This window comes from Drosophila willistoni (assembly GCF_018902025.1).
Source record: "Drosophila willistoni isolate 14030-0811.24 chromosome XL unlocalized genomic scaffold, UCI_dwil_1.1 Seg141, whole genome shotgun sequence".
NCBI lineage: Eukaryota > Metazoa > Arthropoda > Insecta > Diptera > Drosophilidae > Drosophila > Drosophila willistoni.
Window position 1 is genome coordinate 13,847,312 of NW_025814052.1, and position 23,002 is coordinate 13,870,313.

The 23,002-nt window shown below is 41.6% G+C and overlaps 7 protein-coding genes across 9 annotated transcripts in view; 2 read left to right on the top strand and 5 right to left on the bottom strand.

Moving 5' to 3' along the window:
* Positions 1-1,428: 1,428 nt before the first annotated feature.
* Positions 1,429-2,833, top strand: LOC6641205 (beta-lactamase-like protein 2 homolog). Of its 2 annotated transcripts, none has more exons than XM_023175162.2 (4): positions 1,429-1,620; positions 1,696-1,865; positions 1,979-2,188; positions 2,251-2,833. In XM_023175162.2, the coding sequence occupies exons 1-4, from the start codon at positions 1,502-1,504 to the stop codon at positions 2,631-2,633; spliced, it is 882 nt and encodes a 293-aa protein (XP_023030930.1). In that variant the 5' UTR covers positions 1,429-1,501; the 3' UTR covers positions 2,634-2,833. The 2 variants fall into 2 exon arrangements, with proteins under 2 accessions (XP_023030930.1, XP_002064345.2); XM_002064309.4 differs by having other exon boundaries at positions 1,430-1,620; positions 1,961-2,188.
* Positions 2,694-5,437, bottom strand: LOC6641206 (pre-rRNA 2'-O-ribose RNA methyltransferase FTSJ3). Its single transcript, XM_002064310.4, has 2 exons — positions 3,464-5,437; positions 2,694-3,399 (listed from the first exon to the last, which is right to left on the bottom strand). The coding sequence occupies exons 1-2, from the start codon at positions 5,340-5,342 to the stop codon at positions 2,789-2,791; spliced, it is 2,490 nt and encodes an 829-aa protein (XP_002064346.2). The 5' UTR covers positions 5,343-5,437; the 3' UTR covers positions 2,694-2,788.
* Positions 5,438-5,571: 134 nt separating this feature from the next.
* Positions 5,572-23,002, top strand: part of LOC6641207 (flotillin-2) — an 86,764-nt gene continuing 69,333 nt past the window's right edge. Inside the window, exons 1-2 of one of the 2 annotated variants that reach the window (XM_023175318.2) lie at positions 5,572-5,607; positions 7,890-8,051. In XM_023175318.2, the coding sequence (XP_023031086.1) occupies positions 8,003-8,051 (49 nt within the window). In that variant the 5' untranslated portion in view covers positions 5,572-5,607; positions 7,890-8,002. Of the gene's footprint in view, positions 5,608-7,889; positions 8,052-23,002 lie in introns of those variants that run through there. The other variant, XM_002064311.4, reaches the window with a different exon arrangement.
* Positions 8,985-10,902, bottom strand: LOC6641358 (glucose dehydrogenase [FAD, quinone]). The gene is made up of 2 exons (XM_002064312.1): positions 10,770-10,902; positions 8,985-10,708 (listed from the first exon to the last, which is right to left on the bottom strand). The coding sequence occupies exons 1-2, from the start codon at positions 10,900-10,902 to the stop codon at positions 8,985-8,987; spliced, it is 1,857 nt and encodes a 618-aa protein (XP_002064348.1).
* LOC6641359 (glucose dehydrogenase [FAD, quinone]) lies at positions 11,708-13,642 on the bottom strand. Its single transcript, XM_047011134.1, has 2 exons — positions 13,492-13,642; positions 11,708-13,431 (listed from the first exon to the last, which is right to left on the bottom strand). The coding sequence occupies exons 1-2, from the start codon at positions 13,640-13,642 to the stop codon at positions 11,708-11,710; spliced, it is 1,875 nt and encodes a 624-aa protein (XP_046867090.1).
* On the bottom strand, positions 16,491-18,392 carry LOC6641360 (glucose dehydrogenase [FAD, quinone]). The gene has a single exon (XM_002064314.3). The coding sequence runs from the start codon at positions 18,380-18,382 to the stop codon at positions 16,529-16,531; it is 1,854 nt and encodes a 617-aa protein (XP_002064350.1). The 5' UTR covers positions 18,383-18,392; the 3' UTR covers positions 16,491-16,528.
* LOC6641361 (glucose dehydrogenase [FAD, quinone]) lies at positions 19,184-21,165 on the bottom strand. The gene has a single exon (XM_002064315.4). It carries the CDS (start codon positions 21,163-21,165, stop codon positions 19,282-19,284), a length of 1,884 nt encoding a protein of 627 aa, XP_002064351.2. The 3' UTR covers positions 19,184-19,281.

Below are 23,002 nucleotides of genomic sequence, written 5' to 3' on the forward strand. Positions count from 1 at the left end.
ATATAACTACAACTACAACAAAAGTTAAGAATTTTAAACAAAAACGAATTTCGGCTCTGCCGAACTTTCTGATATCCTTGCAAATGCTGCCTGTATTTGTAATTGTAGATATAGTACATTTATTCCATTTATGTATTTTCATTTTGATCGATTGTTGCCATATATAGTATACTTTCAAATTGCCGATCTAAATAATCCTTTCAACCTAATGCTAATAACCATTTCCAGAGTCCGATCGATGCTAAATCCAATTATACAGCAGCCTCTGTAGGGATAAAAGGATATATACATACATATAACAAGAAACAAGAAAGAACAACACCAAAAGAAACAAAACAAAAAAGAAAACTCGAAAACACGCGTGGCCATTATTGAAAACAAAATGAAAACTTAAGTTAATTGATACATAAAATAATATATAACATATACATACATATGTATGTAATTGAGTTCATAAAATGCAATAATAATATGTACGTACGTATATATTTGTATGTATATTTTAGATATATGCATACAAAATGTCGTCGTATCTTACAATTAGCTTTTAAACATTATCTCCCATACAAATCATCTCGCTCTTACCATTATTATTATTATTTTCGTTTACTATTTATGTATGTATGTATTGTATCTATATATATATATATACACACAAACACACTCAGTTTAAGTCAAGTCAAATGCATTTTTAGTAAGGAAAAGATTAAATTCTTTTCTGTATCCTTCCTTACATATTTTTTAATCATACATACATACATATATATATATATACATATATATATATATGATATATTTTATCTCTATATATTGTTTTAAAATAATCGTTCTATTTTGTGTTTGGCCATTTTATATTATTATTAGACACACACACACACGCACACAACCCTTTTTCTATATATATGTATATGTATTTATACGATAATTAGAATTTGTATGTGAAAATTATATAGTTGAAACTTGGGATAACAATAACAACATTATATAGTGTATACAGTATATAATGTGATTTGTAATGCATCAAAATGAATGAAAAAAACATAACATATACATATGTATATATATACATATATATGTATGTATATATATACTGCATCTGCATCCTAGTCAAAACAAAAGTAAAAAACAAAAAAAAAAATATATATATATATACATGAACAACAAAAATAAAGAAAACTTGCAAATATATACAAATCAAGTCAAACGTATTTTCCTTTGCTCTCCAGTGCATTTAGAGTAAATATATTAATTTTTTGAAGATCCTTTCAGCAAAGTATTCCATTTTTAAAAGATATCGGATGAAGATATCTAGGCAAAAGTAAATGTTGACTGAAATTCAAAAATGATAGCTAGTTATCGATAGACCGATAGTTTAGTCGGGTTGAGGCGCCCAAATTCATCTTTGGGCCCAGACGCAATAGGGTGGCAACTCTCAATGCCAACTGATCAGATTAAATTCAGATTTGTATTCTGCTTTTGAAGCTGAAACTGTTGCAACAAGATGGCATTAATACCGCCGGTAACCCGACTCACATCTTCCATAATACGCATCCTGGGCTGCAATCCCAGCCCCATGACGCTGCAGGGTACAAACACTTATCTCCTGGGCAATGGTAAAAAGTAAGTAAACAAATATCCAAAGTCCACTTGACAAAAAATTTCTTTATTATCATCATGATCATATAATTTTATCAGACGTATTCTAATTGACACGGGCGACGAGAATGTCCCTCAGTACATTGAGCATCTCAATGGAGTACTCCGGCAAGAGCAGGCCTCCATTGGCACCATTATACTGACCCACTGGCATCACGATCATGTGGGTGGCGTCAAGGACATTGTCGGCTCCAAGCTGGTGGATAAAGGTAAGTACATTTCATCGTAAACGTTTTCACGGTTATGGTTTCAATTTGGGTGTTTGTTTTGTCTTTGTTTCGATTTTGTTTTTCTTTTGCTAAAGTGCTGCCCCTCAATCCAGATTGTCAGGTATATAAATATAAGAGGACCGATGACACTAATCCCTGCCCCGAAATCCCGTCGCATATTAAAATCCACGAACTAGCCGATAGCCAAGAGTTTGCCGTGGACGGGGCCAGTGTTCGTGTGGTACACACTCCGGGTCATTCCACCGATCATGTAGTCCTGACCACAAACGATGGCACCCTCTTCAGCGGTGACTGCATATTGGGTAAGATTCTGTTCCAACTCTTCCACCAGCATGTCACCTCACTTTCTTCTTGTCTTATCTAGGTGAGGGCACAGCAGTCTTTGAGGATCTCTTCCATTACATGAAGAGCTTGCATAAAATACTCGATTTGCAGCCGCAGCGCATCTATCCCGGACACGGAAATGTGATTGATGAGCCAGTTGGCAAGATTGAATACTACATTCAGCATCGCAATCAGCGGGAACAGCAAATATTTGAGTTCTTCACGGAACGTCCCAATGAGCGGTGGCAGGCAATGGATGTTGTTCGAGTGGTATACAAAGAGACACCTGAGAATCTTTGGCCAGCTGCCGCTTACAATGTGGGCCACCATCTGAGTAAATTGCAAAAGGAGGGCAAACTCGTGCTGCTGGATCAGGACGAACAATACTTTGCCTATCAACCAGGCAAGACCAGTTCGCTTTAGACTCGACTCTTCGAGTCTGGAGTCGCAAATTTGTTTTTAAATTGTTATTAAATATGTCGATTTTGTGTATACACTAAAAATTTGCGTATATTTTTGTTGTTTATATGTTTATAAGATTAATTCATTTTTATTTTATTCATTTACAAAATTTATAACTAGCGTTTACCCCTGCCGCCACTCCTACTGCCCTTGCCCTTGCCTTTGCTGCCCTTTTCGCGTCGCTTCTTGGCGTCGAGGGAACGTTTATCCTTCTTCTCGCGGGGATCTACAACACGATAACGTCCCTTCACGCCGGCGGGACGACGGGCACGTCTGGAGGCCGTGTGTTTCTTGGCCACTACATAGGTAATCTCCTTCTTCTTCTCCTGGGCCTTCTTGTAGACCTTCTTCAGCTGTTTGGCTTTCTCCTGGGAGGTGGCATCGGCATTCTCCATAATCTTTTCAGCCATCTTTTTGGCCTTGGCTAGACGCTTGGTGACACGACGCTTCTTACGCGCCTTGGCCTCCATTACCTTCTTAATGGGACGCACATTGAGCTCTTGGACCTTGCGCTGATACTCCTCTGTCAGCTCCTTGGGCACTGGCTGTGGTTTGGTCATATGCTCGCGTTCTTCTTGCACAAACCAGGCGGGCAGATTCTCATCGTTGAATGCATAACGATTCCAGGCAGCATCAACCAGGTCACGTCGTGTCTTCTTGCCACGAACGAGGAGAGAACCTAGAGCCAGTTCCTCTTCGGTAAGACGCACCTTTTTCGCCTTGGGCTCTGAAATTAGCCATTAGACAATAATGAATTGTGACTAAAATATTTTGCAGGTGGCTCTTCTTACCTTTGCTCATATCACCAGCTACTGCGTTATCGCCATCTAGCTCCTCCTCCGACTCGGAGGAGGATGACTCCGAACTGCTCTCCTTGGCATCGGTCTCATGGCGAGCTCGTCGCTTGGCCTTCTTGCCCAGCGCCAGAGTTCCAGTGTCCGGCGTAAGAGTACTTCTATTGGTCTCACCCAGCACTGAAACACCCTTAGCCTTGTACTCCTTGGCCAAATTGTCCAAATCGTAAGTCTCCTCGTCATCGTCGTCTGTTTCTATATTCTGGAGATTGTCCTTCTCATACCAGAGCTGGACCCGCTGCTGGCGTTTTGTGTCCTTGTCCCGAAAGTCGCCCGACTTGATAAGGGGATGCTCTCCGCGCTTCTTCTTTTTCTGCTTGCCCTTGGCGCTGGACCCATCTCCCTCGTCGTCACTGAGTCCCAAGCCCTTGCGATCGTAGTCACTATCACTATCCTCGTCCTGACTTGGCTCTGGCTCATCATCGTTCTCATAGTTGGCATCATCATCCATTCGTTTGTCATCTTTGTCATATTTCTTGAATTTGGGAAGCTTTGGGTGCTGCTCCGGCTCGCCTTCCACATCGAAATCAGGCTCAATGTCAAGCATTTGGTCTAACTCATTGACCGAACTAATTCCTTTTAAGTCGAATATCTCATGCTCCGCCTCCTCCACAGGACCATCGTCGCCCTTGATAACCATGTTGAGGTTCATCTTTTCGTGCAGCTTGGCTTTGGTCTTTAGAGTCTTCTTGCGTTTGCGCTTTAAATCTTTTTGTTCCTCATCGGCCAGAGTTTCAATTTGCTGCTGGAGATCCGCATCCTCCATGTCCTCAATCTCCTCCTGAGTCAGGGGCTTTGGTGTTGACTCTTCTACCACCAAAGTCTCCTCTTCTGCTGCCTCCGTTTTAAAGAATTCATCTTTGATAGCCTTCCACCAGAGAAGCAGACCTTTGATATCCTTGCGGCCCAAAACCTTAATATCTTTGCAACATTCTAGGATCTCCGTTGTGGTCTTTTTGTGACGGGCTATGCGCTCATCGTCAATGCGTATGGATCCAATGCCTTGGAGAGCTGCTAAGGCGTTCTCCGCCTGCATAAACTCTGTGGCGGCCAGATCATTCCGTAGGGCTATGTCCTGCTCAGTGTAGCCCTCTGCTTTTATGCGCTTTTGCTTCTCTGGATGCAATAGGCTGCTCTTCTTTTTGCCCTCCAAATCGAGCTCCTCGAACACATATTTGGAATCAAGCAGCCGAGGATCGATACGATCAGGAGCCAAATAACCCTGGCAAACCACAAAGATTTCCGCAGATTCTTTACGTGAAGCACTAGGCTTTGTGGCGTGAACCTTTTTAAATAGCTGCTTGAGAACCCACAGCAGAGCATTGTAGTCCTTGGAGCGGAAAACTTTGGTCACAAACCAACCGCCACTGCGGAGAAACTGTGTGCCTAGCTTTAAGGCATTGAGTGTCAAGCAAATCTGCTGATAGGCATCAAAAAGCCAATTACGACCCACATTAGGTGCTCCGTCATGCAACACCACATCTGCCTTCCACGACTGCAGTTCCTTGGTTAAGGACTGGCGACATTTCTCTGTGGTAATGTCCTCTACGAGGCCAATGCAACCGGCAATGGGTCGAATGGGAAACAGATCCACACCTATCACTATGCTAGATACAGGCATGTTCTGTTTTGCCACCTGCATCCAACCACCGGGAGCCGCACACAAATCTATGCATACCTGCGACTGTTGGAGGAATCCGAATTTCCGATTTAACTGTATCAACTTGAAAGCGGCACGTGATCGGAAGCCTGTCTCCTTCGCCAACTGATAGAACTTATCCTTACGGGTCTTTCCTACTTTGCTCTTTTTACCCATTTTGCCGTTATTTCACGTTCTAAATGGTTAAAAAAAAAGTAAAACGAGCAACGCGCTCCAACAGTTGCACGTGTTTGTGTTTTGGAATTGAATTTTTCTTCTTTCCAGCTATCGTCTATCGATAATTCGATGTGGCCACAGTTGTAATCGATTAATAGTAATTGTTATCGTTTGCTTCCAATTTGTTATCGATGGGAACATGCTATCGATGGTAACATCGATGGATTTCCCAACACTACAGTTTAGTTGGAAGTTGAAGATTGCGGTAAATGGAATTTGCTTCGTTTTTTGTTTTTGTTTTGTTTTTTTTTGTTCAAGTGATAAACAAATTAATTAATTGCCAAAAATTGTAAATTTGCTAAATTTGCGGAGTTGCCAGCACCGAATTGAAGTTCAAGATACTATTCGCATTTCGCAGCGCAGAAAACAATTTTTCGTTGCTCTGGAAAACAATTTCGTAGCACAGAAATTATGATTTAGAACATACAAATGAATTAATTTATTAACAATAAAAGAAAATACCCACATTTGTCCAGTCTTATCTAGTCAAACGCAAAACCCGTGTTTAGCATCAAAGCGCGGCTTATTTTGTGTGTGTTTTTTTTTTGTTGTTTTTCCCGGCTTCGAAAAAACAGTGTTAAATTGTGGAAAAAATAATAAAAAAATACGTGAATGTGTAATGCATGCCAAGCTATTCACGACGCTTATTAACATAAAATTGCATATAAATAGTTAACAATACCAAGAATAACAATTGCAACTTGTAATTCTTGTTTACCTTCCAATAAGAATTCGCTGTGTGCAGTGGGAAGTGGGGAAAGGGGAGATTGAGAGCAAGCGGGCGAAATCCACCCCCCGAATGAACCGGAGGGTGCGTTTGTGTGCGTGTCTGTATGCTTCTATTTCATATACATACATATATACATATTTTTGTTTTTTTGCATATTTAATTAATCGAGCAGAAAAACTCAATTGATAAATAAAAGAAGAATGATGAGGTCATTGATAAGAGGAGAGCTTCTGTCTCTTTCAGTCTATCCATCTCTCTTCATCCTAAGCGCCCAAGTACTTGAATTTGTGTCTATGCCTGTTTGTGTGCGTGTGTGTGTGTGTATGTATACATACATATACGTACCGCACCCCTGCTTCAAAGTTTACGTCATGCTCTGGCCACCTCCTCCCTCCACAACAACAAAAACAGAAACCCATCTGCCTCTCTCTCCCGTCTCGCTCTCTCTCTTGCACTCCTTCTCCGGCTCATGCTCCCTGCTCGCTCTCTCCCACGCCACATTTCGGTTCTATTTATTGCTCATGCTTTTTATTTATATATAATATATGTACGCTTTGATAAAAAATTAAAACAAATAGCAAGAAAACTAAAGCTCTATCAAGTGCTTTTCTGTCTGATTTCTAACGAAAGAACTCAAGTGAATTGTATATATACAATATATATATATAAAGGTTAATAATTATAGGATTAACTCCATTTGCACATTTATTTATAAGCAATACATAAAGCCAGAATCGACCAACCAGTTATTCTCATTGTTGTTGTTGTTGTTGTTGGTAACGCCAACTGAAACAAGTGTCGTCGATACCCTCGCTAAATGTTTTGTTTTAGAAATGTATATTAAGATTGTTGAAATCAAGCAATCCCCTTAGATTTATATAAGTGCAGGGTATACCCAAGTCGGTGCAACAACTGCGGGCCTGCCCAAATTCCAGATGGCAAATTTTTCATAAATTATGCCAAACTTACTCGGCATATTGTAGCTTTTAATTGATATGTCTGCTAAATTGATTAAATGAATATATTGCCTCTTCATTCCTACTCATAATTTTGACCTTCGGCAATTCGTTTTCTCTACGAATTGAAAATGTCGTGGGTCCTTGTAACCTTAAAATGTACACATTAACCTGTAGGACCTCAAATTGAACATATTTGTGGTCTAAACTGCCTTTAGCTCGGCCAACTAGTCGATAGAGAACTTCAATTTGTGAGCTAAGCGAATGTCAGTCTAAACGAAATTTGCATTTAAACCACCAGTTGATATAGGGTACCTGCATAATCGACTCAATGTGTGCTCTGGCATTCTAATTGTTAGACTTCATAGATAGCACACAAACACACACACACAGAATGGAGGAATAAAATAAAAGAACAATTAATTAATTTCACAAAAGTATTTGCCATAGCATTAGCATTGAATTTGGCTCAAGTCAAGACCCCCTAAACATTTGATTGACACAAAATTTGCAAATGTTCGATCGGGAGAGAATATTCAGAAGGGAAAGCTTTCCAGTGTTTCATATATAAAATTGTGCTACAAACAAATATTCCCAGCTCGTTCAAGGCGTGCGAAAAGAGCAATAGAAAACATAAAACGCGCGTGTTCCATATTCATATCCATAAAAAAAAACAAAAAACAAACGCAAAGCGTATCAAGTGTAGCCTGCTTTTAGGCGGTCATTAAAAAGCTTCCATGTCTCTCGTTCCGCTATAATTTCACAACCTTCAATTTGTTTATATTTTTTTATGTTGTTTAGTGCAGTGCAGTGCAGCAGCAATAATATAACGAAAGAAGGATACTCAAGCCGCAAGGTAGTTGACGACGACGACGACGAAGTAGAAGAAGAAGAAGATCCTTCCGTAATTAACCATGGGTAACATACACACAACGGGCCCGAATGAGGCGTTAATTGTTTCAGGTGAGTACAAAAGACAATCTAGATGTATGTGTGTATATGCGAAAAGGGGAAAAGGGAAACCACAAGACCAACTAAAACTCCACTTGTTTTTTTATTCTCGTTCACACCTCCATCACTCACCTCCGTTTAGTGTAACGATGCGTAATTAAAAAACCGCTTGTTGACAGACAGTAGACAACCATTAAATAGGGTTGCCACTGCACATAAAGTGTGCAATTTGTCTAGACCCTAATTTGCACAGTTATAATAAATTATTTGATCTTGTTGACGGATCAAATTTACTTCAAATGAAATGAAATTAAATTTAGAGGGCCTAACATTATAGTAAATAAAATTTAATACTGTTTTTTTGTGGTGGTCAGAAAATGATTTATAAAAAGTGCAACATTCTTCAGTTACCTACTGTTCCTGTGGCTTTTGGGTGAATAGAATTTGTTCTGAATGAGACACTTTGACTTGGCTCAAAAGGCAGGCATGCTGATGATGCATATTGAATTTTTGTCGTTGAAAAACAACAACAAGACAACAATGACAACAATCAGTGTGGAAAATGAAAACTGAGCGACACACACAGACAAACAACCCCATGGAACAGCATCCCAGTTCCGTATCCGTTTTGACAATTTTATGAGTGGAGCTGTTGCTAAAGTCGTCGGCATCGTTCCCAATGCGTCAAACCACCCCAAAAAAAAGTAAGAAGAACAAAACGGAAACAAAAGAAAAACAACAACAAAACTTTTTCAACCCCAATAGACTTGGCTAAGGCCCTTTTTTCGCTATATATTGCTTGGGTTAATGCACTCTAGTCGACTGTCCGATTCTGAACCCCACTCCCACATCTTCCACCGAACCCACACAGCCACCACTGTCAAAACTCAACTCGTTGTCAGTCGTTAGGTAATTTCATTTAATTAACAACATCAACAACAAACTCTAATTCCATTCCGAACGTATCATATCGGCTGCCTTTTCGCCAATCATAAATGCTGCAGCATTTGTATGCGCCGTGGGTGGTATTGGAATAATGCTGGTATCAACAACACGTAATCGCCGCATACCATGGACCTTCAGTTGAGGACTTACCACCGAAGTTGGATCACTCTCGGGTCCCATGCGACAGGTGGCCACCTGATGATGCAATGTATAGGATAAAGTGCGAATGGAGCACCGCCAATAGTCGTCCGAGCCAAATGAATATTCCTCACATCCGGGCACTGAGTGTTTTAATAATTTGGTACCTATAGCTTTTAGAGCTGGCATTTCAGCTATGCGTAATGTTGCCTTGATGCCATCTAGTATATATTCTACATCCTCTTCGGCTATAAAGTATTTTGGATCAATTTTCGGCCATGTCAAGGGGTTGCGATTATGTAGCCATAAACGACCGACAGATGCGGGATGGAAATGCATTACCAAAAGCGTAAAATGATCCTGTTGAGCCACGGCCAGAGGTCTATAGACTTTGTTATAGATCTCATCTTTGAAATTCGCCCCAAGCTTAAGAGCTGTGCCCTCGTCGCTGGCCAAACTGCCGGCCACTAAAATTAACTCCAAGTCAGGCCAATCTGGGGGTAGTTTGGACCGTGGACTCTTGAGGAAAGCCAAGGCTTCAACACCACCGATAGAACTTAGCTTTGTGGCTGGGTTACCAGCCAAAAGGAAAGATAGGACTTCGGCTGGCGTAACACGAGATGTGAAGATCGATTGGCCCGTAGTATTGGTCACAAATGTGGGTCCAAAATGGCACATGTGATCATAGAGACGTTTGCCCACAGGCAGTGCTTGAATCAAAGGTATGCCAATAGCCTTGAGATTATCTTCAGGTCCTATGCCCGAGAGCATTAGTAACTGAGGTGAATTAAAGGCTCCCGCCGAAAGTACGACCTCTTTGCGTGCTTTGAAAGTGAAGGACTTCTTTTGATAATTAAACTCTACGCCATAGGCTGTCTTTGTTTCCGCATCAATTAGGATTTTAGTCACTCTGCTAAATGGAAAAATGTGTAGGTTGGCACGATAATCGCGAATTGGTCGTATGTAAGCCGCATAAGCACTGTGTCGTCGTCCATTCTGTGTGGTCGCTTGGACATATGACACGCCCAATTGTGATTCGCCATTGTAGTCGGTGCGCGGTAGACCAGACTCCACAGACGCCTCTACAAAGGCATCCGCAATTTGTGTGCGGAAACGCACATATTCAACACTCAAAGGTCCACTATGATTATGATACGGCGAATGCTCGAGGCCAGTCAGATGGGCTCCCTCACTTCTTAGGAAATAGGGTAGGACCTCTTCATAGCTCCAGCCATGGTTGCCATTCTGCGACCAGGCGTCAAAATCTCTGCGATTACCGCGATTATAGATCATATAATTAATTGAACTTGTGCCGCCCAGACCTTTGCCCCTCGGTAAGGCGCATTCTCGATTAATCATGCCGAAACAGGATAAACGCTGCGGCACCGAATGATAACCCCAATTGGAGGCAGTTTGCTGCAATTGTCCGGCCAATGCTGGTGTCAGATGAGCAATGTTTTCCACCCCGCCAGCTTCCAGCAATGCTACATTCCATGCGGGATTCTCTGAGAGTCGTGCCGCCAAGGCACAGCCAGCGGCACCGGCTCCAACCACAATAAAGTCATAGGTAGACGATTGCTGGGGAACTACAAGATGGCAATCCCTGTAACCTCTGCAGTGACATGGTCAATAAAGATTCACACTCACCATTGGGGCGCACTGCTTGCTCTAAGAGATTGACAAAACCAAGCTGCTGTAATTGATCCAAGAAACGATTATCAGCCAGGGACCATGCCGCAAAAAGCGTCACCGTGGCAAGTGTAATCAGGCATTGAGACATTTGATCAACTGAAGTGCATACGAACAGTGGAAGGCTCTTTTAAGCCCATTGAGTGACTCAAATCTCAGGTCTGGCGACAAACCTTTTACGGTTTGGCATTAAGCTTGCGTTAATTTACTGCCCAGCAGCAACATTTAATTCGCTAACTGATATACCCTAACATTAGCCACCGAGTAGTACACACTCGGAGACCTCTTTGAAGGCAAGAGAAACTTAAAATGAAGTTTCGTGAGAGAGAATCAAATTGTTAAATATGGTCACACTATTGCACAATGTTGCATAAAAGTTGCCAACACTGTTTTTATTTTTTGCTATTAAAGGGTATTTGCCGATCGATTTGCTTCATTTAGGTTCTTCAGTTGGGTGAATGGCTAAGAATGACGGCATTCTCACTTTTTGTAAGTGTTGCATTCCATTTACTGAGTTCATTTAACTTTGGCGCGTGCTTCGCGCACTTTCTGTCAGTCCTTATGGATGAGACATCACACACATACACACACACACACACCCTTTCACGATTGTATACACAGGTTCAAGCATACTTACTTACTTACTTGGGGAACTCTCTATCAGTTTCAGCTCAGTTTAGAGTCGAATACATTGAACTGGCCTGAGAAACTTGTTTGACTTGTTCTTGGCCCTGCCCGTCGTTGGCCCAATGTTTTATTAAGCTAGGTCATGAAATGGCGTGTCATTCCCCGCGTTCAGCGCTTTCTTTTGAAGCTTTCGTTACGAATTTTTTATTGACCCAATTTTATAGATTCATTAACACATACACAGACATAAAAGCGTTGTTTGCCATCGGTCAGTGCGTCCAATCTTCTCTGATCATATCGGCTGCCTTTTCGCCAATCATAAACGCTGCGGCATTTGTATGCGCCGTTGGCGGTAATGGAATAATGCTGGTATCAACAACACGTAATCGCCGCATACCATGGACCTTCAGTTGAGGACTTACCACCGAAGTTGGATCACTCTCGGGTCCCATGCGACAGGTGGCCACCTGATGATGCAATGTATAGGATAAAGTGCGAATGGAGCAGCGCCAATAGTCGTCCGAGCCAAATGAATATCCCTCACATCCGGGCACTGAGCGTTCGAGTAATCTGGTACCGATGGCCCTTAGAGCCGGCATTTTAGTTATACGAATGGCCTCTTTAATGCCCTCCAGCAAATGTTCAACATCTTCTTGGACAATAAAATATTTGGGATCTATGCGTGGCCATTCCAGCGGATTGCGATTATGGAGCCAAAGTCGTCCAACTGAAGCTGGGGCAAAGTGCATGATGAGGAAACTGAAATGATCCTGTTTGCGGTCAGCCAAATGACGATACATTTTGTCATAAATTTCGGGCTTAAGGTTGGCTCCACGAGACAATGAAGTGCCCTCGTCACTGGCCAGGCTGCCGGCCACTTGAATGAACTCGATATCAGGTTGGGTTGAGGGTGTCTTCGCTCTGGGCACTTTGACAAAGGACAAGGTCTCAACCCCACCGATGGTGGAGAGGAAGGTGTCGGGACGGCCGAGTAAAAACTCCTTGAGCACCGGTGGTCCCACATTCGAGGTGAATAGAGATTGTCCCGTTGTGTTGGTGACAAATGTGGGACCAAAGTGGCACATGTGATCGTACATACGTCGTCCAACGGGCAGGACTTTTACAATTGGTATGCCAATGGCTTTTAGATTGTCCTCTGGTCCTATACCCGAGAGCATAAGCAACTGCGGTGAATTGAATGCCCCCGCCGACAGTATGACCTCTTTGCGTGCCTTGACCTGGAAGCGTCTTCCCCCATGGGTCAGTTCTATGCCATACGCCGATTTGGTGGCCTCATCAATGAGAATGCGGGTAACCCTGGCCAGAGTGAGAATATGAAGGTTTTTACGATACGCACGAATCGGTTCTATATACGCCCTGAAGGCGCTATGACGACGACCCTTCAACGTGTTGGCCTGCACATAGGAAACACCCAATTGTGACTCGCCATTGTAATCGGTACGTGCATGTCCAGCTTCCTGGGCAGCTCGAATGTAGGCATGAGCCAACTGTGTGCGATGACGTACATCCTCGACACTTAGAGGTCCACTGTGGTTGTGATAGGGCGAGTGTTCCAGGCCATGCAGCTGAGCCGATTCGCTGCGCAGGAAGTACGGTAGGACCTCTTTGTAGCTCCAACCATAATTGCCACGCTGTGACCAGGTGTCGAAGTCCCGACGATTGCCACGATTGTAGATCATGAAATTGATTGAACTTGTTCCACCCAAAACCTTGCCCCTGGGTAAAGCACATCGCCGGCCGTGCATGCCGTAGCAAGCATGACGCTGTGGTTGGGATTCGTAGCCCCAATTCGAGGCAGTCAATTGCAATGATGGAGCCATTGCTGGGATTTGATGTACCAAGTTTTCCACACCGCCAGCCTCAATCAAATACACTTGCCATTTGGGATTCTCCGAGAGACGAGCAGCCAATGTACAGCCAGCTGCTCCGGCTCCAACAATAATAAAGTCGTAATTCTTATCCGGTCGAGGCACTATCGATAACCAAACAATTTTACTCGGGAGTCAAACACAGCCAACAGTCATTCACTTACCATCAGAGTAAAGCGGCACATTGACTATATTACCCAGGCCCAATTGCTTAAAGGTCTGAGCAATATTATCCACATTTCGCTGAGATTCACCTAGCCCAAGGGTGGTTAGTAGTATACAGATTAGGAAACACAACTCCACTGGCTCTTTCATCCTTTCTCTCTGACTCTCTCCCTCTATCTATGTGTGTGAGTGCGATCTTCTCGCTGTGACCAGTCTTTGACAACTGGCCAAGTGAAAACTGTTGGCCCACAGTCGTTTAATTAATATCTGCTGGCAATGTGCAGTGGAATAAATCCACATATTTCTACACAAAAAAAAAATTAAGACGCGCTTAAGCCAAGTTTATGACTTTATCGTTTATGTTTTCTACAGACCTTGCCATATCTATTACAGTTTTGCAATTCATGCATGGCTAAATTAGTCTTTGGTATATAGATAGAAACATCTAAAAAAAACTTAATATGTTTAATAAAAGTTTATGTCGGGACTTCAATTAGAACTAAAATCTTTTCAAAGTTTCCCTAAGAAAGTGAAGAGTATTGTAAAATCTTGGACTATATGGTAGAAACATTAATTTTATTTGTTTAACTTTATGACTTTATAACAATTCTCACTTCTGTTTTCATACTCTTAGCAAAGTTTTTTATGAGTTAAACATTTAATTTGCTTTATGCCCATATATATTTCATATGCGGAAGAGCGTTTTGTCACCCAAAAGCAATAACAAAATAACATTTTCCTGAATTAGCTAGAGTTTGGATCAGGTTAAAGACCTTTTAACATCTGTATTTAGTTTTGGCCCACTGTAGCAGCATCATCTCGTTCCAGTTTGGTTCTACTCTGCTGATCTTTCTTGGTTTCTTGGTTTTTTTTTTTTTGTTTTATTTTGATTTTTATTGCCACTTGCTAATTTTGAGCTTTGCGCTTGTCTTTTCGGTTTGTGTTTGCTTTTACCTTTGGCTAAGCATCTTGGAATCTCTCTCAGCATCTCTCGGCATCTTGCCATCTTGTGGTTCATTGGCACTTTCATTGGGTTCTTGACTTTGCCTGCCTGTGAGCCGTCAGTCAACCAACCAACCAACCAACTAACCAACCAGCCACCAAGCCTCTTCAACTCGTTGTTCTCATTTTGATTACGGCTTTTCTTTTTTTTCGTTTTTGATGTTTTTTTTTTGATGGGAACTTCAACCCCCTAGCCCGGCCTAGACTTGGCTTTTCCCATAACGAAAACATAATTACACGGCCCACCAACACAACAACAATAAAAAACCGTATTAAAAAAAAATGCATCTCATTGAGTGCAGGAAAAAAAGGAGAAAGCAAAGCAGATTAAACGAATTTCCGTGGAGGGTTGCAGAAACAACCCCAAAACACGAGTAACCACAAAATATATAGCCAGGCCACCCTTTTTGTAGCAGATTTTTGTCCAAGTGTAGGAAGAAGGATCTCGCAAACAGCTATTGACTCCTTGTCCACGATGTCCACCACGTCCACCATTATCTCTCTCTTGTTTGGCTTTCGGTCGTTTTGTGTGTGCTCTGCATTCAAATTCAATTCAATTTTTGCATTTTGAAAGCATCAACAACAAAACACCAACCGCATTGCACCTGTCATCCTTCATTTTGGTTTTGTGATTCATGAATATTTCAATTTGTGATAATGGAATGGCAGTTGTCATAGGGGTTAACCTTTCCATACACTTGTCTCCACACTCCACACCCACGCCAAGGCAGACAATTCAAACAAAACTAGGATGAAAGGGGTTACCCGGGAAACAGACCTAATACATATTACAATTAGCTATTCGAAATCACAAACAAATTGAGTTTTCAATCCAAGACCTCGTTGTTTTGAAACAATCCATCAATAATATTGTATTAACAACATAAATTTAAAGAATCAGAATTCAAAAAGAGTTAGAAAACTGTGGCCTAACTCCACCTACTCGTATTTATCTGAATACAAATAAAATATTCTGATGTATTCAATGTTTATAAAGCTGGCTGAAAAGCTTCTTGTACGATATGAAATAACAAAATTGAAAAGTCTACTTTTAGGCAGAATTTGGATATTGCCTTTCGAAACTTGAACTTGAAGAGAAATACATCACTTTTATTTTCAATTAGAGCAAAACGAATAAATGTAGACTTTAACACTTTGTTGTTTATAAAAGAAGACATAAATTGACTTGGCTCTAATACTAATCAAGAATATATATATATGTTAGACTGTTGCTCTTTTCAACTGCCTGTAGAATACATATGGGTGTCAATAAAATGAAGGGGATATAATAAAGACAGTCATATCACCCAAATTATTTCCGCATATTTAATTTAAATTAAAAAAAAAATTGAATAAAACAAAAGCGACAACATAAATCATAATAGTTAAACAGCAGAAATAACAAAAACATGAGTAGATACTTTGCTAGTCGACTTACTGATACCCTACAAAAAGTTTAGTTAAAATTCCCTACAACAATGTTGAGATGAACTTTAAAAGTTGTTTAAATTGATATACCCACTTAGACTAGTGGTTTATACAGGGTATCTGGACAACGGTGTCTGCAACAATAAGGGGGGGCTGAGGCGCTGAACTTCACGGTTTTCAATTCAATTATCTTGTTCGCATCTTGCTCTTGTTGGTGTTAATTGTCTAGCATGAAATTGGCCAGAGCTGCGGACTTTAGATGGGGGAGAGATATAGGAAGAAGATATAGAACGCGGCAAAACTTTATGTGATCAATTTTTCAATGTCAACTTTTTGGTTTCCCATCAAAGCCAAGACAAGACAAAAGCAGCACAGAATTCTAATTTAAACTACATATTTGTATTTATTATGTGTGTTGTGTCATAATGAATTCTTATATGACTAACTTATATTAGAATCAGTTCGTTGTATACAGAAAAAACAAGGCAAGAAACCTAAAAGTTATAAAATAACAATCTAAAATTACTTAAGCTTCAAACTTGACTGAAGCTTAGGTGATGATGACCTGATTAAAAAAAGGAAGACATTCTAGTCCCTCCTCTTGTCTTATTTGATATATCCATGATCTTGCTTAATCATATCAGCTGCCTTTTCTGCTATCATAAAGACGGGACCATTTGGATGTCCTGACATTATCTCTGGCATTATACTGGCATCGGCAACACGCAAATTACGTATACCATGGACCCTCAAACGGGCATCCACCACAGCGGCTCTATCGGACTTGGGTCCCATTTTTGCAGTGCCCGAATAATGATAGATCGTGAAAGTGAAATGCCTGACATAGCAGGCCCAATAGGCCCAACTTTTGTATGGATGCTGTTTGCATGTTGGTATCTTGCGTTCCCATAGCTTAGCATCGATAGTCTTCATGCCACGCTGTTCCATCAAACTGATGGCCTTTAATAGTCCTCTCACCGAGATATCCACATCGTAGGGATGAGCAAAGTAGTTGGCATGTATCAGGGGGTATTTAAAGGGATCAGTGCTCTTGAGCATAATACGTCCACGACTCTTGGGACGCAAAATCATGGGGAATATCATGAAGGCATTCAGTGACTTATCCTCAATTTCAGCGAACAAGGAATCATAGATGGATTTCTTTAGGCCAAAAGCACGCGAAATGGCCGGATTGGATGACATTGAACCACCGACCAAGAAGAGCTCAATATCCGGCCAGCCATCCTCATCGCGTTCGTGATCCAAATCCCAGAAGGCAATGGCTTCACAGCCGCCAGGCGAACCATAGGGTCCCTCCATGCGATTAAAGCGATTGATCAGAGTTGGATCGGAAAAGTCTTCGAATTTCAATGAAGTGGCATTTGTGGTAAAGGTGACAGCCGGAGCCGTGTGATCCTGAAGATTGTAGCCCACCGCCAGATCCGCTATAGGCTTGATGCCCACCTCACGCAGATGTTTAGCTGGCCCCACTCCCGACAACATAAGCAATTGTGGTGTATTAATAGCTCCAGCCGATACAATAACCTCACGACGTGCCAAAATCTTTTGCATACGTCCATCCATTTGCACCATTATGCCATAGGCGGTCTTTGTCTGCGGATCGATCAATACCTTTGTCACCAGAGCATTCTTCTTCACATGCAAATTACTGCGTTTGCCCTTCAGTGGATACAAATAGGCACGATTTGAGCTCCAGCGTGTTGAATTGCGAGTTGTGGTATGCAGAAAGGCCACACCGTTTTGAATGCGTCCATTGTAGTCCCGGTATTTGAGGCCATCCTGTTGGGCAGCCTCGACAAATGCCTCGGATATCTTCGAGCGCCAATTCACATAACTGATCTTCACTGGTCCATTGCGGCCAACGTAATCCTCCTCGGCATCGGGTACACTGCTGCCCTCGTATTTCTTGAAATATGGCAGGACATCCTTGTAGCTCCATCCGGGATTGCCCAGTGCTTCCCAACGGTCGTAATCACGACGATTGCCACGCGTATACATCATGTAATTCAATACCGAACTGCCTCCCATCACCTTGCCCCTGGGCCAATTGCAGCGATTGTTGTTCATGGCCAGGCAGGCATGATCTGATGGCTGTGTCCGATATTTCCAATTCATTTCGCCCAATTGCAGAAAATGTGCCACAATCGGTACATCCATGACCAGACGCTCGGGTCCTCCAGCCTCTAGGAGTAGAACCCGCCATTTGGGATTCTCGGAGAGACGGGCAGCCAAAGTACAGCCCGCTGTACCAGCTCCAACCACAATGAAATCATATTCACTGTCCAATACAACGTTATTGTCATAATTCTCTAGATCGACATCCGCTTGACCGCGTCGCAGGAAATTGATTGTCTCGAACAGGACATTATTCTCTTGGGCCGATATTAGCAATACCGATAATGTCGATATTACAAATAGAAATGGCAGATATGGCTTCATATTTCCACAATAAAAAAAAAAAAAACAAACAAAAAGAAGCAAACGAACGAACGAACGAACAAAAGAATCCGATCCGTTTAGAATTATTTAGATATTTGATTCTGATCTCTGATCAACGATCGCGCCTCCTGTGTATAAAGCCGCGGTATGGTCTTGCCCAATCGAATTCGTAACTTAAAATGCTGACAAGCTCTGTGGCCAAGTTCAATTTAATATTAAATTTTAAACGCCGATCGTGTCTTTGTGTGTGTGTGTGTGCGTGTGTGTTGCGAATCTTTCGGTTAAGAGCAGCTATAAGCCATGCTCGATTCGGCTAGCTGCCGACTACCAACTTGGCTTACTCATTACTCATCAAGAGAGGCGATGGAGTAGGAGATGAAGGCGGAGGTGGAGAAGCTGCCGTCAAGAATCTTCAAATCAACTAACCAACACAACTCAACTAGGTAACATTTCGCATGACTATAGACACGTTCACAACACAAAGACCTAAACACACACACATTCACACACAGACACACACTCAGAGACTCAAATGTATGTAGACATTATATAAAAATTGAAAGCCCGCCACTCTGGCATTGACTTGGACTGATCTTAGAGACTCTTAGTCTCATTTTTTTCTTTGGTCCAAAGAAACCAAAAAAAAAAAAAAGAAAAAGAAACTCAAATGCGGAAGCTGAATCTGTGTGTGCACATTAAAGGGCTAATCACTTAATGGCTATATATAGGTATACAGATATATCGAAAGAACACTAATCCTTTCCAATCAATTAAATTCTTATGTTAATTTAACAAAAGATATACCTGTTTTATATTGATATAATTCTCTGGCTTTGTTTTGAAAAAAATACATGGTTCTTAAAATGATATATATTATAATATTCCTATGGAATTTCAAACTAACCATCATTATAATTGTGATCCTCTTTAATCATATCGGCCGCCTTCTCGGCTATCAGATAGGTTGGTCCATTCGGATGACCCGAAACCAAGTATGGCATAATGCTAGCATCGACCACACGCAATCGATTGATGCCATGGACACGCAAGCGTGCATCGACCACGGCTGAACGATCACTTCGAGGACCCATTTTGGCAGTGCCCGAATAATGATAGATCGTGTAGGTGAAATGTCGGGCATAGCAGGCCCAATACTGGCTGCTCCTTGCTGGAAACTGTCGACAGCCCGGCAATGGGGCCTCTAACAACTTGGCATCGATGGCACGAAAGGCAGGCTCATCTATGAGGCGGACAGCTTGTTCAATGCCCCGTACTGTGATATTCAAATCGTATGCATGGGCAAAGTAATTGGCATAGATGCGAGGATGCTGCTCCGGATTGCGACTAGCAAGTTTAATGCGTCCACGACTCTTGGCACGCAAAATCATGGGAAAGATCATGAAACCGTTGGCATTACGGCGTTCCAAGTCACCGAAAATTTCCTCATAGATCTGCGGTTTGAGACCAAGGGCTAGACGCAAAGCCACATTTGTTTGTAGTCCGCCACCGACCATAAACAGTTCCATGTCGGACCAACCACGAGGATTCGATGGATCGTCTAGGGCATAAAATGAAATGGCCTCGACACCGCCTGGAACACGTAAAGGACCGCCACCACGAAAGTAGTCACCCAATGCCTCCGAGGTGAACATTTTCGACACTTGCAACGATGTCGCATTACAGATAAAGGAAACGGCTGGAGCCACGTGATCCTGGAGATTGAAGCCAACAGCTAGATCGGCAATTGGTTTTATTCCCATCTCTCGCAGATGCTTGGCTGGCCCTAGGCCCGAAAGCATTAGCAATTGCGGCGTATTGATGGCTCCTGCCGACACAATGACCTCGCGACGTGCTCGAATCCTTTGTGGGCGACCCTTAACTAATACACCCGTAGCCGTCTTGGTTTTGGGATCTATGAGAATGCGAGTTACCAGAGTATATTTCTTCACTTGAAGATTACGCCGCAAGCCCTTCAATGGATATAGATATGCCCGATTCGAACTCCACCGCGTCTCATTGTAAACATTAGCTTGCAGATAAGATACACCCAATTGATTTTCCCCATTGTAATCGCCCTGCCGAAGTCCCGCATTTTTGGAAGCCTCCACAAAGGCATCAGCTATTGATGTACGCGGTTTTGTATATGAAACATGTACGGGGCCCTTGCGTCCAGGTCTCGACTCGCCCCGATCGGCGTCGGGAATGTGCGAATTTTCATATTTACGAAAATAGGGTAACAATTCCTTATAGCTCCAACCGGGATTTCCCAAGGCGGCCCAACGATCGTAATCCTCTCGATTACCACGCGTGTACATCATGTAATTCAGGACCGAACTGCCACCCATCACTTTGCCCCTGGGCCAATTGCAGCGATTATCCTTCATGGCCAGGCAATAGTTCGGCGAGGGCTCTGTACGATACTTCCAATTCATTTCGCCCAGTTGCAAGTAGTGTGCCGATATTGGCATATCCATGGCATAACTCTCCGGGCCCCCGGCCTCGATTAGTAGAACCCGCCAATCGGGATTCTCGGAAAGACGCGCTGCCACGGCACAGCCCGCTGTACCAGCTCCAACCACAATGAAATCATATTCATTCAGCAACTCAGCGTCATCCATGTTCTCTAAATCCATTTGCATCTGCCCACGATGCATATATTCGAGTATATCTATCAATCCATTGCCATTATAACTTTGCCCATTGACAACTGTTCCAGTTGGCAGCAATCCAAGGCAAAGGGTCAAGAGTAGAGCGAACATTATACTGCCACGACTGAACACCATATGTGCTTAGAATTAGTTAGAACTATTGTCTAAGTAAAAAACTCATTGACTATAATTCTCACTCAACTGGAAATTGGAAAAAAATATTTCCATTCGTGAGTTATAATCAATATGATAGACAGATCAAAAGATCATTAATATACTGAGAAACTGAGAACAGGGGAGAGAGAGAGAGAGAGAGAGAGAGAGATAGAGAGTAAAATCAGGTTATACTTTTCCAGTGAAATATAATTCCACAAAGTCAACGTCTGAAGGATAAAGCGAGCTAATAATTTTTCGCTCGTCTCAAAAATCATAGTTTTAATTTCATTAACGAATCGAAAAAAAATTTATCAGTTGAATGACACAGAGACAAATTCAAGCTTTTGCATAAATTAAAAAACTACAAAAAAAATTGTTACAATTCCATCGGAATGTAATTTTTCAAGGGAGGGACACTGTGCACTAATTGAGATGTAAAGTGACTGAAACCTTTCATTAGATTTTACTATGATTACTATAACTTCAAACTTTGATCTAAACCACTGATGATTCGGCAATTTTTTGTTTTTGCCATTACCAACAACAAAACGGCAGACCAACAAAAACGATTGCAATCAAAATGTGCCGCATTGTTTGTAAATTTTGTAATTATTTCCGTTTGCATGTGAATATATGTACATATGTATGTATGTACATGCATATGTATGTATTAGTTAAATTTGGACCTAGAATCAATGGCGACTCCGACTCATGGAAGTATGCACTAACAATTGTTGGTTAAGGGTACTCGATGAAGCTAACGTTTATCAAAATTACTCAAAAATATTGTAAACAATCAATTTGAAATATATTTTATGTCTCTCCTAGTTTAACTTATTGCCAAAAAGATTTATCTTCTTGCTTTCAAGAGTGTTGCAAAAATCAAAGAGGGAATTGATCTACATCCTATAATGACATTTTAATTGATTTTGGCATTTGGTTCTCAAAGAAGTAGTAAGTCTAACCCCCTCTTCCCGTTTCCCCAACTTTGCCTACACCCATTGGATTGCCGCAACTTTGAAGCAACAAATGGAAAAGAAGAAAAAGAAAAAAAGCCCCAAAGCACATGACATACTAAAAACGTTAAAAGAATAAGCCAAACGATGCACACTGACACAAAATTATTGAGTTTTCCAAAGTATATATAAATAAATGAAAAAAATTATAACTTTTGCAACGTGAGAGTGCAATTAATTGTTATGGAATTTTTTGCATTTTAATTTTGAGCATTAGTTTTATAATTAAGTAAACTTGGCTTACATGTTAATAGAAAATTTCCACTACAAACCTTTTATCTTGGTTGCCGCAAAGAAAGTAGATTGAATTTCTTGTCGAATTAAGAATTTGATAATTTTTCCTCTTTTATTGTTAAACGAAATTCCTACTCTATATGCTCAACTAGTTGTAGAATATTAGTCAGTGGGTTTAACCAGTGTGCATGCTAGTTAATGTTATTTTGATGACCAAATATGGCCACAAAACCGAAGGACATTGTCAGGACTGATGGCTAAAACAGACGACGACAGGCTCTTTTGTTTGCAGCAAAGAAATTGCATTGCAAATGCAGTAGCAGAAAAGTTCTTTCAACTTCTTGACGGATGAATAGCACTCAAGGCTGCTCGTTGTCGCATTAAGAATCACTGACATTCACGTTGCAACTTTGGAGTCAAGGCAATTGTGGCGCACTGCGGGCCGCATGTGGAAATTGGCTTCTTGTTGCCATGATTTTTCGCCTCCACTAACGGCAATTAAAGTCTTTGCTAACTATTGATAGATTTTACTGTGCGGTTTCTAGCTGATGTTGTTGTTGTTGCTG